A 14,296-nucleotide genomic window follows, 5' to 3' on the forward strand; every position below is an offset into this window, starting at 1 on the left:
CAGAATATTTAAGACCCATGATTTCAATAAAGGAAAAGGACAGAATTGATTCTCTGCTGTGCAGAGAAAAAAAGGACCTTACAGAAACACGTTTTATGTAAATCATCTCATGTAAACCAAAGTGCAGGGGCAGTGTGCAGGCAACGAAATGAGGCCCATGAGCATTTCTGTGATAAGCACAAACTGAACTTGACTGTCCATTCAGACATGCTGATCCAGAGGAAATCAACACTGAAATCTTAACATGAAAGTGAAGATAGAAGATGTACATTTATTTTCATGAGTTACAAATGCATTTCTGTTCATATTAGCAGGCAGTCTTTATATATACCCCATTCTCCATTGCTGTCAAAAATCAAACAAGAAAAAAAGGACAGCTGAGAAATGAAAAGCTAAAAATAGAATTAATTTTTCCTAAATTATCTGCTGGATAGTATTTTCCGTGGAATACAACTCAGAGGTAACAATAGATTTTTCATGTCAATCATAGGCATGTGGCACTTGGACAGTCATTTCTGCACAGGAAGCTGTAACAGTCATGCGAGGGTACAGTAGTTATTGAACAAGGCAAACTTCTCACCACAGAGAGCAGTGGGGGAGTCAAGAGGAGGCACCGCACTGGGACAGAACACCGAGTCAACTCCACAGCACACAGTGGCAGAACAGGTACTTAAAGAGATCAGAAAATATGGACAGAGCTCCAACATGGCTGAGTGCTCACTGGTCCTGATGGTATGAGCAGCAGCACCAGAAACACTTGTGAGTACTGGACAGAGTAGTGCTTCATGTTGTGAGCTTGCAAAGGCTTTATTACAAACTGTTATATCATAAGTTGAAAAATGAACTTGAGGTGCTGACATGCTGTAGAAGGAAAAAGAATTGTACGCTTTCTCATTTAAAGACGCAGTGTTCCTCTCTGCTAAATCCTTAGGCATTGGATGAGGTTACTGAAACGTACACATGTGAACTGTCTTGGGGGTTATACGCACCAGGGATGTGGAGCTCTACCCTGGGACGTCCCCAGAAACTTCCCACAGTTGGGGGCTGTGACCTCCATATATCTTTCACCAAATGGAGCAAAGCTGCCACTTTAAATATTTGTGTTTGTCTCGTGGACACCAAGCACTGTGCATCACCCCCCTGTGCCAAGTGTCGCACTGCTGTAACACAGCAGACGTACAGAATGACATCACTGAGTGCAGGACTTCCTTTTTGTTTCTGAAAGTTCAACAAACAGCACATACCTTACTATGTTAGTGATGACATGTTATGAGGAAAGACGCTGACAAGTGCCCCCAAAGGGTTCCCGAGACAGAAGCACTTGCTGTGGGCTGCAGCGTCCTCCAAGGAGCTACTTCCACAAGCTCCTGCTCTGGGGAAACAGTTGTGGTCAAAGGTGAAGTGCAAATAAGGGGCTGCCACTGACGTAAAGTGCCCTAGTAGAAGCTTTCCCTATCATAAAGTGAGATGCCAGCGACTCCAGCCAGTCTGGGAAGAATCCCTCTCTGGTGTGCCGCACAGGTCAGTGGGGTGTGGTGTAGGAGAGGATTCAGGAGAGGGAGGAACCACTGCATCTTTCAAATCAGAAAGTGATTAGTGACTAAAGCAACGGTAGCAACAGGTGCACCGAAGGTACCGACTGCTGCAGGTCACCCACGGTGACACACACAGGGCTGCCAGGAGGGACTCTCTGGGCTGAAGGAATTCTTTGAAAGCATAAAAGCCACAACTACCAGAAACCGCCCATCCAAACGGCTCAAAGGAGTCAAAGTGGATAAGCCGAGATGGGCTGGAGACAGAACGGGGGTCAAGAACTGGGGAGAAGAACACCGACATCTGAGCACGTCCAGTCCTCTGAGCCCTTGTCCTATTAAAACAAAACAGACAGACCTGGAATTAAGAACGGACCATGTGAAAACAACATCAGCAGTATGACAAAATGGAAAAGTGACAAGAATGAAGCACATTAAAATACCATCATCATTAGCAACATTATGAAAACAGGAAAAGTGAAAAAGCAGAGAGAAAAAAACCTCTTTGAAAAAAGGCCATTTCACTCAGATACACGGGGGGGCTGGAGCACCACAGAGCCCTTCACAGGGGCCTGGTTTTGCCCTCACTCCCTGGGGACTTCTCAGACAGTTCTGATGCACACGTGCTGACCACATGAACTCCACCACTCCAAAGGGCAAAACTAGAGATTAGGGGACTTTGTAAAATATTACATCTCTATGCAAAGGTCTCCTGCCTCCTGTTATTCTCAGCAGATCTCTCTCTGCATGACAAAGTCCACGGTGAAGCCAGTGGATGCTACCCTGTTAATAATGCTCAAGTTTTCACTGAGAGCAAAACAGAGTTCTGACTGGAAGTGTGAGGGTGCTGGGCTGGGATTCTGGCTTCCACAGGCCAGGGTGGTGCTGACCACCCAGGTCAGAGGGGACCTCACAGCTACCTTCCCCGAATGGCCCTAAGATAATCCCCTGAAAGGCAGCACCAGTCAGGGTGAGAAGCCCAACCATGGATGCAGAGATGGATGAGAGGGGGTGGTGGTTTCTGTCACCTAGAGGTGAACTGCAGTCAAGCCTATCAGCTGATAGGAAGGTAAAGCTGCCCTGAAATGCTTTTATCTCTAAAAACCACAGGGAAATGAGGTTAACGCCACTAGTGATTTAATCTAACCAAGAAAATTCTTTTTTTTTTTTTTTTTGAGACAGAGTCTTACTATGTTGCCCTTGGTAGAGTACCGTGGTGTCACAGCTCACAGCAATGTCAAATTCTTGGTCTTAAGTGATTCTCTTGCCTCAGCCTCCCAAGTAGCAGGGACTATAAGTGCCCACCACAACGCCTGGCTATTTTAATTTTTTTTTTACTCTTGGGGATTCATTGAGGGTACAAGAAACCAGGTTACACTGATTGCATCTGTTAGGTAAAGTCCCTCTTACAACTGTGTCTTGCCCTCACCAGGTATGTCATGCACAGAGAACTCCCCTTCCCTCTCGGTTTTCCTTTCCCCCTTCCCCTCCCTCCTTCTCTCTCTGCTCTCCCCTTCCCCCACCATGTACTAGGTCATTAATTATCCTCATAATATATATGTGTGTGTGTATATTATATATATATATATTTTTTTTTTCCCCCTTCTCTCTCTCTCTTTAAATTGTAGTTGTCATCGTTGTTTAGCAGGGCTGGGCCAGGCTCAAATCCGCCAGCCCTGGTGTATATGGTTGGCGCCATAAGCACTGAGCTATGGGCACTGAGCCAAGCCAAAAAATTCTTAACCAGAAGAAGATTAAAAGTCAAGAACAGGCTCCCAGGCTCAGTGCCCATAGCTCAGCGCACCAGCCACATACACCAAGGCTGGCAGGTTTGAACTTGGCCCAGGCCTGCCAAACAATGACAACTATAACAAAAAAAAAAACAGCCGGGCGTTGTGGTGGGTGCCTGTAGTCTCAGCTACTTGGGAGGCTGAGGCAAGAGAATCACTTAAGCCCAAGAGTTTGAGGTTGCTGTGAGTTGTGAAGCCGTTAACACTCTACCAAGGGAGATATAGTGAAATTCTGTCTCTGTGTCTCAACAAAACAAAACAAAACAAAACAAAACAAAACAACTGGTTCCCACTGTGCCAGCCCCACAGGGGAAGGGCCTGAGGAGACACTCAAGTAAGGATGAGGCCTGTCACACTGCTGCCCTGGGTACTTCTGTAATTTGTCACTGGAAACATTTCTAAGACTGACCCCATTAAGCAAATTACATGAACACACACTGACCCTTTCAGGGCCACCACTATGGATGTCACTATCACTGGTTCCCAGCAAGCAGGGGTCACTGGAAGGCCTCCTTGACCAAAGGGGCCCCCTGCTGTGCTCTGTAGTCCTGGGTGTGTTTTCCAGCTTCCCTAATGTCCTTGTGTTTTACAGCACCTTCATACTCCACCCCACCCAGCTTTCCACTTTGTAGCTTCTTCTCTCCGGTGTATAGGCTGGGTGCCCAAGAGCAATGCTCACAAGTACTGTGAATGAGTCCCAAGACCCTTCCCAGGGAGCAAGGCCAGTCAGACAATGGCATCCTGGGTCTAAGGCATCCAGAGTCTCTGTCTAGCTTTGCCCTGATGCATGCAAATGAGCAGAGTGCTTCCAGACTCCAGTCTTCAGTCTCCTTCATCAGACACAGGGGATGTGTGCTGACTTCAGAGAATGTTGTTGTCGTCATCCAAAGGAAATGTTTATAACAGAACCTGGCCCATAGTTTAATCAACACTCCTAGCCCCACCTAGATTCATTTGGTATATTCTAGATGAGTAAATTGTAAGTCAGTCTACAGGTTGGCAACTTCCTTTGAAATGCAGGAAAAAAAGAAGATGGATTGATGAGTAGATGGAAGAAGGGATGGACAGATCTGAGAAAAAACTAGTAACATTAATCATAGAATCTAGGTGGTAGGAATATACGTATCTACTTTAAAATAGTATAACTTTTTAGAATAGCTGAAAGAATGTTGGAGAAAAATCATAATACATGCACATACATGTGTGTGCTTGGAGTAAATGAACAGAGGAGAAGAGTGACTCTCCTTGTCAAGCATGGACTCTCAAAGCTGGGGTGGACCAGCTCCGTCCATGGGTGGGATTTCAGCTCTGCATGTAACGTGACTGCAGGGGACATTCACCGCTACCATACCCTGTGGCCACAGGAGCACCACCTTTCTCTTCAGTAGCCTGGCTGGTCATCCCATAGATCCCTGATCTCCAAGGTCCTCTTATAGCCTTACTGCCCCTAAGGTTACCTAAGCTGATGCTTCAGGAACAGCATCCGTGAGGCAGAGTCAGGCTCCACAGTAAGGCCAGGGTTATATCCCTGGCTAGCCTCCTCCTCCTACTAGGCCCTCTATCCTACACTCATTCCCTATCTGCCTTCTTGATTCCACATGGCTGCTCCCTCCCCCACCAGCAAAGAGCCTCTGGGTGTCAGGAGTCAGCTGGAGCCAGGCTGCCTCTAAAGCATTCCCAGAACCTGCAATGCTCTGACACTGTGTCTTACTCTTTGGGGCCAGCTGTGCTGTGCCCCCCCCACCCCTCCGGCATGGCATCCACACTACAACCCATATTCCTGCTGTTCACATCCTTCTTGATGCCAAACCTGCTGGAAAGCAGAGCCTGGGTCTCATTCATCTGTGTCCTTCCTCAGGACAGATGCTGATTAAATGAATGATGAAACAGTGATTGTTATGTCAATCCTAGATTTCTTTTACACAAATGTACACAACTGTTCTATTTGTGTGTCCTCTTCTGTACGTGGGCTCCCTGGGAGCCACATTTAGGTCCTGTTTGTTCTGCTCACCCCGGTGTCTAGCTCAGCACTTAGCACAGGCCATGTGTAGTGTGCCTGAACTGACATAAGAGAGGATATGGGGAAACTACTTTAGGCCACTGACTGGCTTAAGGAAAATGACCCGTGAAAGCAACACTAAAGCAAGCATTGCTCAGCTCCATCCTCTAGGCCTATAGTCAGCAGACCTGCTTCATGAAGGGCCATCTGTATCCGTGAGGACTGGCCCACACTGCTGTTGGACAGCCCAGGAGCATGTGCACAGCTATATGCAACTTTATTCACAAAATGGCGTGGGGCTGCCAGGGTCTGTACACTCAATGTGACCCTGGAGAGTATGCTCAGGAGCCTCACGAAGGAAGTGTGGTGGGGGCTCGATGCATGAAATGACTGGGTGCTGGGGCTAGTTTTCTATCAGTATGCAAGGGTGCATGTCACTGTACGCAGAACCTTATGCATGTGTGTGTGACACAAGAGGAGCCCAGCTCTGTGCCCTCAGTTCTCTGCTGAGACTGGGTCTCTTCCTCAGGGAGTGCCCTGCAGGGCCTGTGGCAGCCTCAGGCCATACAAACACCTGCCTCCGAGACCCTCCCTCTGCTCCACACCAGCATGCACCTCCGAGACCCTCCCTTTGCTCCACACTGGGCTTGTACATGTGTCTGTGTTAACAGCAGGCCAAGCCAGGGCAGCCTCCTCACTCCAGTCGCTGGGTTTAGAAATCTGCAGTCTTTCCAACTTTACTGTTCCTCTGTTCTCTTGAATTCACTGCTTCTTACCACCACAGCCCTAGTCCAAGGCTTACAGCCCCTCCCCGTATGAAAGATCACAGATTTGTCTTAGCCGATTTCCTCTCCAGTCTCCCGTCATTCCAACCCCTCCTAACTTGATGCCAGATTTCTTCTGAAACATTTTCTGCCACCCAAACTCTCAACGTACCCTCACTGCTTCCTGCACTCCCTGGCTGGCAGGGCTCTCAGAGGCCGTGCTGGCCACATCTGTTCTTGGCTTCTGTCTCACTTTCCCTGGTTCTTTGTTCTTAGTAATGGGAGCTAGAAGCCTGGAGGCTGCAACATGGTTCTGTCTCAAGCATTTCCCCAGGAACTGCTTCTGCTCAGGCTCACAATTCTTTACTTATTGCTCATTTCCACAGTTCTTTTTTATTTTTAGTTTTTTGCAGTTTTTGGCCAGGGCTGGGTTTGAACCCATCACCTCCGGCATATGGGACCAGTGCCCTACTCCGTTGAGCCACGGGCACCACCCCATTTCCACAGTTCTAACCCAAAACCTATTCTCTCTCCTCTTGCCATACATCCTCCGAATCAAGATTTGTGCTTTCTTCCTTTCTTTTTTTTATAACTTAATTTTTTTTTTAATCTACCAATTTTCCCACATAGGCCACCACCCCTTGTGACTTGCACAGCTCCCATGAAGGCCCGTGTCAGTCCCGGGTGGGCTAGTCCAGCCTACACCTGCTTGGTGGCGCTGCCCCAGCTTCACCTGCCCACACTCCTGCTCTGAGCCCAACAGGGTCTGGGCCCCTGGTGAGTAACATCAATTACAGAACCAGGGCCTGCCAAGGAGCTGCTGAGTTGGTGGGCAAGAGAATTCTAAAATACTAGATTTATGGGGCTTTGCTATCCATGGAAGGAAGGAAGTCCTGAAGGGAACCCTTTCCGGAGAGATGCTCATATACTGAGAATCTGCCCAGGACAGTCAGCAAGGAAAGAATAAGAACAAAAGCTGAACAATGTAGAATACAAACAAGCAGCTCCAAGTAATCACATTCACTGCCCTTGAGTGAAGAAAGGAGGGTTTCTTTACTCAACTAGTTTCTAAAAAAGGAGGAGATTCCCAAAGAGATCTAAGTTACTTTCTAAATTATTTTAAATTCTAAATTAAATACTTTTCAAAAGGAACTGGAAAAGAATACAAAGTAACAGACTTACTTGAGGAACACAGTGTCTTAAAGACCAGAGGGAGTGCCTGGTGATCACACTGCCACTGAGCAGCCACCTACTCCGCTCCCTGGAGAGCAGCGAGCTGGGACACCTACGTTTCCTCACAAGCACAAGGGTGAAACACCCTTTTCACACACACCAGTACTGTGGATTCTCCTAGAAACTCAAGTCAAGTCATGAGAACCTGTGTCCTGCTGGGACACCTAGCAGTCTTTCTTCCCTCCTCCTGGGGCTGCCCCTCTCCCCTTCTTTTTTCTCTGCACAGTCTTCTGTGATACTCCTCTCATGCTCACCCTTTCCAGTTTCACTACAGCCATTATTCTAAAAATCACCCCTTTAAATTCACATCAACTTCATGTCTTTGTAAACTGCCAGAAATTAAAGAACTCCAAGGGTATTTTTCAGCCATGGTGAAAGACTAATTTCCAGGCTTAAGTCGTGAAGCAATCAGTGTAAAAACCATATAGTTAGCTCTCCAAATCTGTGGGCTCCATATTTGTGAACTCAACAAACCATGGATCAAAAGTATTTGGGGAAAAAAAAATTCCACAAAGTTCCAGAAACCAACACTTGTATTTGCTGTGCACAGAGTACTGCACTGAATCCACATGGATGAAATGATGTGTAGACCCTGTATAAGGAATTAGAAGTCACCTGGAGATGACTTAAAGTGCACTGGAGGATGTGCATAGGATATATACAAACAGTGTGTCATTTTACATGGACTTTACTATCTTCGGGGAGTCGTGGTACCAATGCCCCATGGATACTGAGGCATGACTGTATTCAACCAAAGAGTAATACAATGAATCTTTTTTTCTCTTAGTAACATTTCATTCATATTCTCTCATCCTTGCTAGGATTAAGTGAATGGTTAAAGCTCCAGGTACCTGACAAATTTAAGATCTGTATCCTGGCTGGAATCTAGCGGTTTCTTCAAAAATGAGCTCTTTGAGCTTTTCCTTAGGCAAGTCATCCAATTCCATGTCAAACTTGAATGGTGCTTCAGCAATGGGCTTTAGGAGAAAACAAGAGACATTTAGTAATCAAAAGTTGTTATAGTTAAAGAAATATTTCATAGACTCATCAAATGATGATGGCTTAGATTTTGAAACTGAGAGTCTGATAAGCATCTATGCGCATGTGCTGCTCCTGAAAGCACCCTTCTCATAAGACTCGAAACATCTGGGAGCAACTCAATCTGTTTTAAGTGTTCTTCAGAACTTATTACAGATCCTAGGATCACTTTTAAATGTTTTAAGGCACTGAATATTAAGATAACAGAAACACGTTGTTGCAGGGGTGATGGTTATGTTTATATAATCAAAACCCATGACGCTAAAATAAATGCATTTGATTAAATTATGTTAACTATATAAAGAAATATTATGGCACTATTAAAAACAAAGCTTCAAGGAAGATTAATATCATGGGAAAATGCCCATGTTTCTGTTAAATAAAGAGAATGAGGCAGGGAAGGAAATACCCCAAAATTTTAACGATAGTAAGTATAATGAGATTACAATGTTTCATTGTACAATTGTTTTATTGCGTTTTCATTTTTATTTTCTACCATACTCCCTGAATAATTGGAAAGCTATTTAAGTAAAATATATATAATCTGTCTATTTGGGTCAAAGAACCCCAACATACACCAGTTAGTACTGTTTTGATTTTTAAATGTCCACAAACTAATGCAATGTTATAGAACTAAGCCAATAATTGATACTAACTGTCAATCAGTGGGTGCCTATGCATCCAGATCTCACACACAGCATCTTACACAAGGCCTCTAGGGGAGGAAGCATGGATGCCAAACTCCCTACTAAGCTTTGGACACTGGAAGAGGAGAAAGGGATCCACGTACACAAGAGAATGAGCAGCCTGTCCTAAATCCCCTATGCGTTTGAGATAACACTAGGTATCCTGTGCATGTCATCCACCACCCCAGCTTGTCCCCAGCTTGGGACATGGAGAAGTAGGAAATCTCCAGTTCATCAAGCCAAGAAGAGCCGCAAACCTATATTCCACCCTGTCTGGTATTACTGACAAGGTTACAGGGATCTCTGAAAGCTGCCTCACTTTTTTCTAGGGAGGAAGGGAGTGGATATGGAAAGGAAAGCTGATAAAAACACTTTCTCATTTTGACTTCTAGCTACTATTCCTACCTTAGCTTCTAGCTTTGGTAGTCTTTCTTTTCCATTCCTCCCTTAATTTTAACACCCCCCACTTCTCTCCCTTTTAAAAATAGGAATGTGAAGGCTATGTTCTCTCTGCAGAAGAGCCTTAATTAGAACAACGCAAACTTTTGGTTCATATTGCATTTTTCTCCATCATCCTCAAAGAATAAATTAAGAGGAATTAGAGAACTGAGGCAACAGGCCTGTCCCGGAGGGAAGATGACACACAGCATTTTTTTTTTTTTTTTAAGAGAAAGAGTCACTTTGTTGCCCTTGGTAGAGTACTGTGACATCACAGCTCACAGCAACCTCCACCTATTGGGCTCAGGCAATTGTCTTGCCTCAGCCTCCTGAGTAGCTGGGACTACAGGCACCCACCACAACGCCCGGCTATTTTTTTGTTGCAGTTTGGCTGGGGCTGGGTTTGAACCTGCCACCCTCAGTATATGGGGCCAGCGCCCTACTGAGCCACAGGCGCCGCCCGACACACGGCATTTTTACTCAGATGCCCAGCCTGCTCTGAAAAGCAAGCACACACACCTCTAGGCTCACAATTTCTCACCACAACAGGCTCTTGTGTCCCATCACTAGAGAACAGTACCAGACATGGCACATCCACATGCCAGGCCATGGTGGGAGATGTCCAGGCTGGCTTCTCACATTTCCCTTGCCCTCAACTGCTGCAGGTGGCCCAGAGCAGATCTTCTAGGATAAAATGAAGGGGTTCAGGAGGCAGGGTTTCAAGCTGTGTCTCATAGCACTTGTCCTTAGGGCAGAAGCAGTGGGAATGTTGGGAAGACCAAGTATGGTGCCATGTACCTCTTAGGACAGTCTAAGCAGGACTGGGTCTGATGCTGACATGGGCTGATCCACATCCCTGAAGCAGCAGCAAGAAGCACAGGCTCTTACCTCATCACTTGGATCGTAATACTGCTCCAGATAAGGGTGGGCCAGAGCCTGTTCTACTTCGATCCTCTTGTGAGGGTTAAATGTCAGCATTTTGTCCAGTAAGTCCAGAGCTACAAAGAGAAAGGTTTTGCAGTGGTGAGAGCAGAAGGAGGCACCACAATGCTTTCCCTTTCCTGTGTAAGTAAACTGACCAGCAAAACAACTGTGCTAAACGTCACGGGGGAGAGCAGCCAGCACTTGGAGTGCCTACTATCCTACCTGGTCTCCTGAGGCTGTGTGAACACAGGTACTGACCACCCGATCAGCCAAAGGCAAGAAGTGAAAACCAGGAAGCAGACCCAGGTCTACCTGTAAGACTCGGACTTTTCCTAAATCCCGACTCCCCTCTGTAGGTATCAAAAGCAATGGTTTTAAACACATATTTTTCTCAGACCAACTCCAAAGTCATTATGTAATGACTCCAGCCTGCAGTCTTCATGCAAGGCCCAAATGTGAAAGTGCTCTCTGGCAGACATCCTCAAACTATAACCTACAGGCCACATGCAGCCCACCTATGACATTTATCCAGCCTGCCGGGTGTTTTTGCTGCCACTGCCTATCCTGCTTAGCAGCCAACTTGTCCCGGGGCCTGCAGTCCGGCCCTCCAACAGTCTGAGGGACAGTGAACTGGTCCCATTTAAGAAGTTTGAGGACCCTTGCTCTCTGGCCTTGGCCAGTGGTCAGCAGCTAAGTGGTTCTTTCATGTCCAGAGTGCAGCAGTAGGACCAGACGAGGATCAACAGAAACGTGGGGCAGGGGTGACAATGAGGAGCTTACCTACAGCCTCTGTGCCTAAGGCCCAGGCACCATCCCAAGCCATGAGGATGGCTGAAGGGCCTGGCTGAAGTTATTAAGTGAAATGGGAAATACTTCCTGTGTTTAATGGCAGCAGTAGGTGTCAATGAGAAAAAACATACCCTAGACAGAGAATACATTATTCTTCTACCAAAGAGATAGTAAAAGGGGCTGCTTTAAAAAATATTTTATATCTCTTTTTATTTATGGATGCTCAGAATAGTGGTTTCTATTCTAGTAGCGGGTCTTTTCTTGAAATTATCTCTCTTTCTTTTATTTTTTTGTAGTTTTTGGCTGGGGCTGGGTTTGAACCCGCCACCTCCGGCATATGGGGCTGGCGCCCTACTCCTTTGAGCCACAGGCGCTACCCTCTCTCTCTTTTTTTCTTTCTTTTGAGAGATAGAGTCTCAGTCTGTCACCCTGGGTTGAGTACCCTGGGCATCCTGGTGTCATCACATCTCACAGCAACTTCAAATTCTTGGGCTCAAGCGCTCCTCTTGCCTCAGCTTCCCAGTAGCTGGGACTACAGATGCCTATTACAACACCCAGCTAGTTTTCTAGTTTTTAGTAGAGAGAGGGCCTTGCTCTTACTCAGGCTGGTCCTGAACTCCTGAGTTCAAGCAATTCACCCTCCTTGACCTCTCAGAGTGCTGGCAAATTAAATCTTAAGAAAGCCTCAAGATTTGGAATAGGTAAGAAAGGAGCTACCCTTCCTCTGTTAGGCCCTAGCTCATAGATCCCCCCAAAATCCAAGGCTCCAAGGAACAAGTCTACTTCAAGCATGAAAAAACTACTGTCAGTCAATAAAGAATACAAATTTTTGGAGAATGTAGTGACACAAAAACAAAAACACTGGCCTTTTTTCTTACAATAATCTTTTTCTTTTTTGAGATAGGCCTCACTATAGAGATGCAGCGGCACAATCATAGCTCATAGCAACCTGAGACTCTTGGGCTCAAGCCATCCTCCTGCCTTAGCCTCTCAAATAGCTGAGACTACAAGGGTGTGCTACCATGCCTGGGCTAATTTTTGTTTTGTTTTGTTTTTTATAGAGACAGGGTCTCACTATGTTACCTAGGCTGGTCGAAAACTCCTGAGCTCAAGCAATCCTCTGGCTGTGGCTTCTCAAAGTGCTCAGGTTACAGGTGTGAGCCACTGTGTCCAGCCTACAATGATCATTTTTTATCAGGTTATTTGTAGGCAGCAACATAAACCTTATCCATCTGCAAATTAGCATGTATTACTTAAGATTTAAGAGTAGACTGGTAAAGATCATTTAATAACCTAAATGTGAAATGTGATACAATAATCATGATCAGTTTAAAGAATCACTTCTTATTACTTTTAATAAATAAGTTTTTGTCATTCATTTACTCACTAACAGTGCTGTTCAACCCCCGAGAACAGGCCAATAAACCTTCCAAAGTACCTGTGTGAGTGCTACATGGAGGTGGGAAGGCACCTGCTGCTTCAGGGCACTGAGAGGATCCCCACAGGTATCAAAGTGGGTTCACCTGTGTTCGTGCTCAGACGTGCACACACTCAGCTCTGGCCTATATGACCCTCCCTGTTGTATGACATCACAGGGCCAACCCCTGATCTCTAAGACTGTAGAAGATAAGAAAGGTTCGGCGCCCGTAGCTAAGTGGTTAGCACGCCAGCCACATACAACAAGGCCGGTGGATTCCAACCTGGCCTGGGCCTGCTAAACAACAATGATAACAACAACAAAAAAATAGCTGGGCACTGTGGTGGGCACCTGTATTACCAGCTACTTGGGAGGCTGAGGCAAGAAAATCACTTAAGCCTAAGAGTTTGAAGTTGCTGTGAGCTGTGACACCATGGCACTCTACTGAGGGCAACATACTAAAACTCTGTCTTAAAAAAAAAAAAAGAAGATAATAAAATGTGGTAAGGCCCTGGCTGGACACAATGAGATTCCACACAATGAAGAACTTTTCTCACATTTAATACACATATTTAATAAAGCACAACAGATGACTTTCTACAAATAATACATTTCAAATTTACCTATGTTTCTATTATCTTTCAATACACATGCATATACCTCAGGAAATTACTCAACAATGATGTTCATAGGGATCTACACAGGTTTGGCCTTGACTGCATAGACCTAGGCAGCAGCAAAGGTGCCTACAAGTTGCAACACTGGGTCCACAGCCTCCAAATTGGCTCGGTTTAGGAGGTGGTCCTCTCAGTGGTCAGGACAATGCAACTTCATTGAAGATCAAGGACACAGGCACCTCTAGCTCAAATCCAGCTCCCAGAGCTTGGCAGATGTGTGTGTCAGACAGACAGTCTTCGCTGGATTTCAGATCCCTACTTTCTATAATGTAGGTAACAGCACCTACCTTGCTTCCTGCCTTCACTACCTCTCCTCTGAAGAGCTCGCAGATGTTTCCCCAGGACTTTGAGAAATTAAAAGTCACTTGGCCTTTTGCCCAGTTTGACATCTTCTGTGCTAGTAAAAGTCCAGAAGGGCTGGACAAGTCAGATTCTAACAGCATTATTTCTAAACTGTTATAGGTAGGTACTTCCCCTCCATCCAAACTTGCTGATATTAATTGAGAAGTACTTCAAGCCAAATGAATGTTCTGCAGCTTAATTATTTTTAAAACAGGTATTAGTTCCTTCAAGTTAAATTTTTAAACCTCTAGGCAAATATTTCAAAGGAAGTCAGCTTTTTTGGTTTTTTCTACTTGAAAAATAGCTGGATATCCAGCTTCCTTCTACCACAAGTGCTATTTCTGCATTATTCACAGCCATGGAAGGAGAAAAGGAGAGACATGGGTATTAGCTGGCAGGTGCCGATCCCAGAGGGCCCTCCTCCCCAGTCATGCCGCCATCCCCTGGCAACACTCAGATGCCAAAGTGGATATGCCTACTCAGATACAGGTTTTTATTTCTCCTAAAAACTGAAGTCCTGGCTCGGCGCCTGTGGCTCAAGCAGCTAAGGCGCCAGCCACATACACCTAAGGTGGCGAGTTCGAATCCCCAGCCCGGGCCCGCCAAGCAACAATGATGGCTGCAACCAAAAAATGGCCGGGCGTTGTGGCGGGTGCCTGTAGTCCCA

The 14,296-nt window shown here is 45.8% G+C and overlaps 1 protein-coding gene across 1 annotated transcript in view; it reads right to left on the reverse strand.

Annotated features, from left to right (window-relative positions):
• Window positions 1-245: 245 nt before the first annotated feature.
• Window positions 246-14,296, reverse strand: part of MAPK1 (mitogen-activated protein kinase 1) — a 107,614-nt gene continuing 93,563 nt past the window's right edge. Inside the window, exons 7-9 of the mRNA XM_003803280.3 lie at window positions 10,369-10,478; window positions 8,170-8,295; window positions 246-1,867 (exon numbers count right to left, since the gene is read on the reverse strand). Of these exons, the coding sequence (XP_003803328.1) occupies window positions 8,179-8,295; window positions 10,369-10,478 (227 nt within the window). The 3' untranslated portion in view covers window positions 246-1,867; window positions 8,170-8,178. The remainder of the gene's footprint in view (window positions 1,868-8,169; window positions 8,296-10,368; window positions 10,479-14,296) is intronic.

Source organism: Otolemur garnettii, unplaced genomic scaffold, assembly GCF_000181295.1.
Source record: "Otolemur garnettii isolate 467f Iridium unplaced genomic scaffold, OtoGar3 scaffold00292, whole genome shotgun sequence".
Taxonomy (NCBI): domain Eukaryota; kingdom Metazoa; phylum Chordata; class Mammalia; order Primates; family Galagidae; genus Otolemur; species Otolemur garnettii.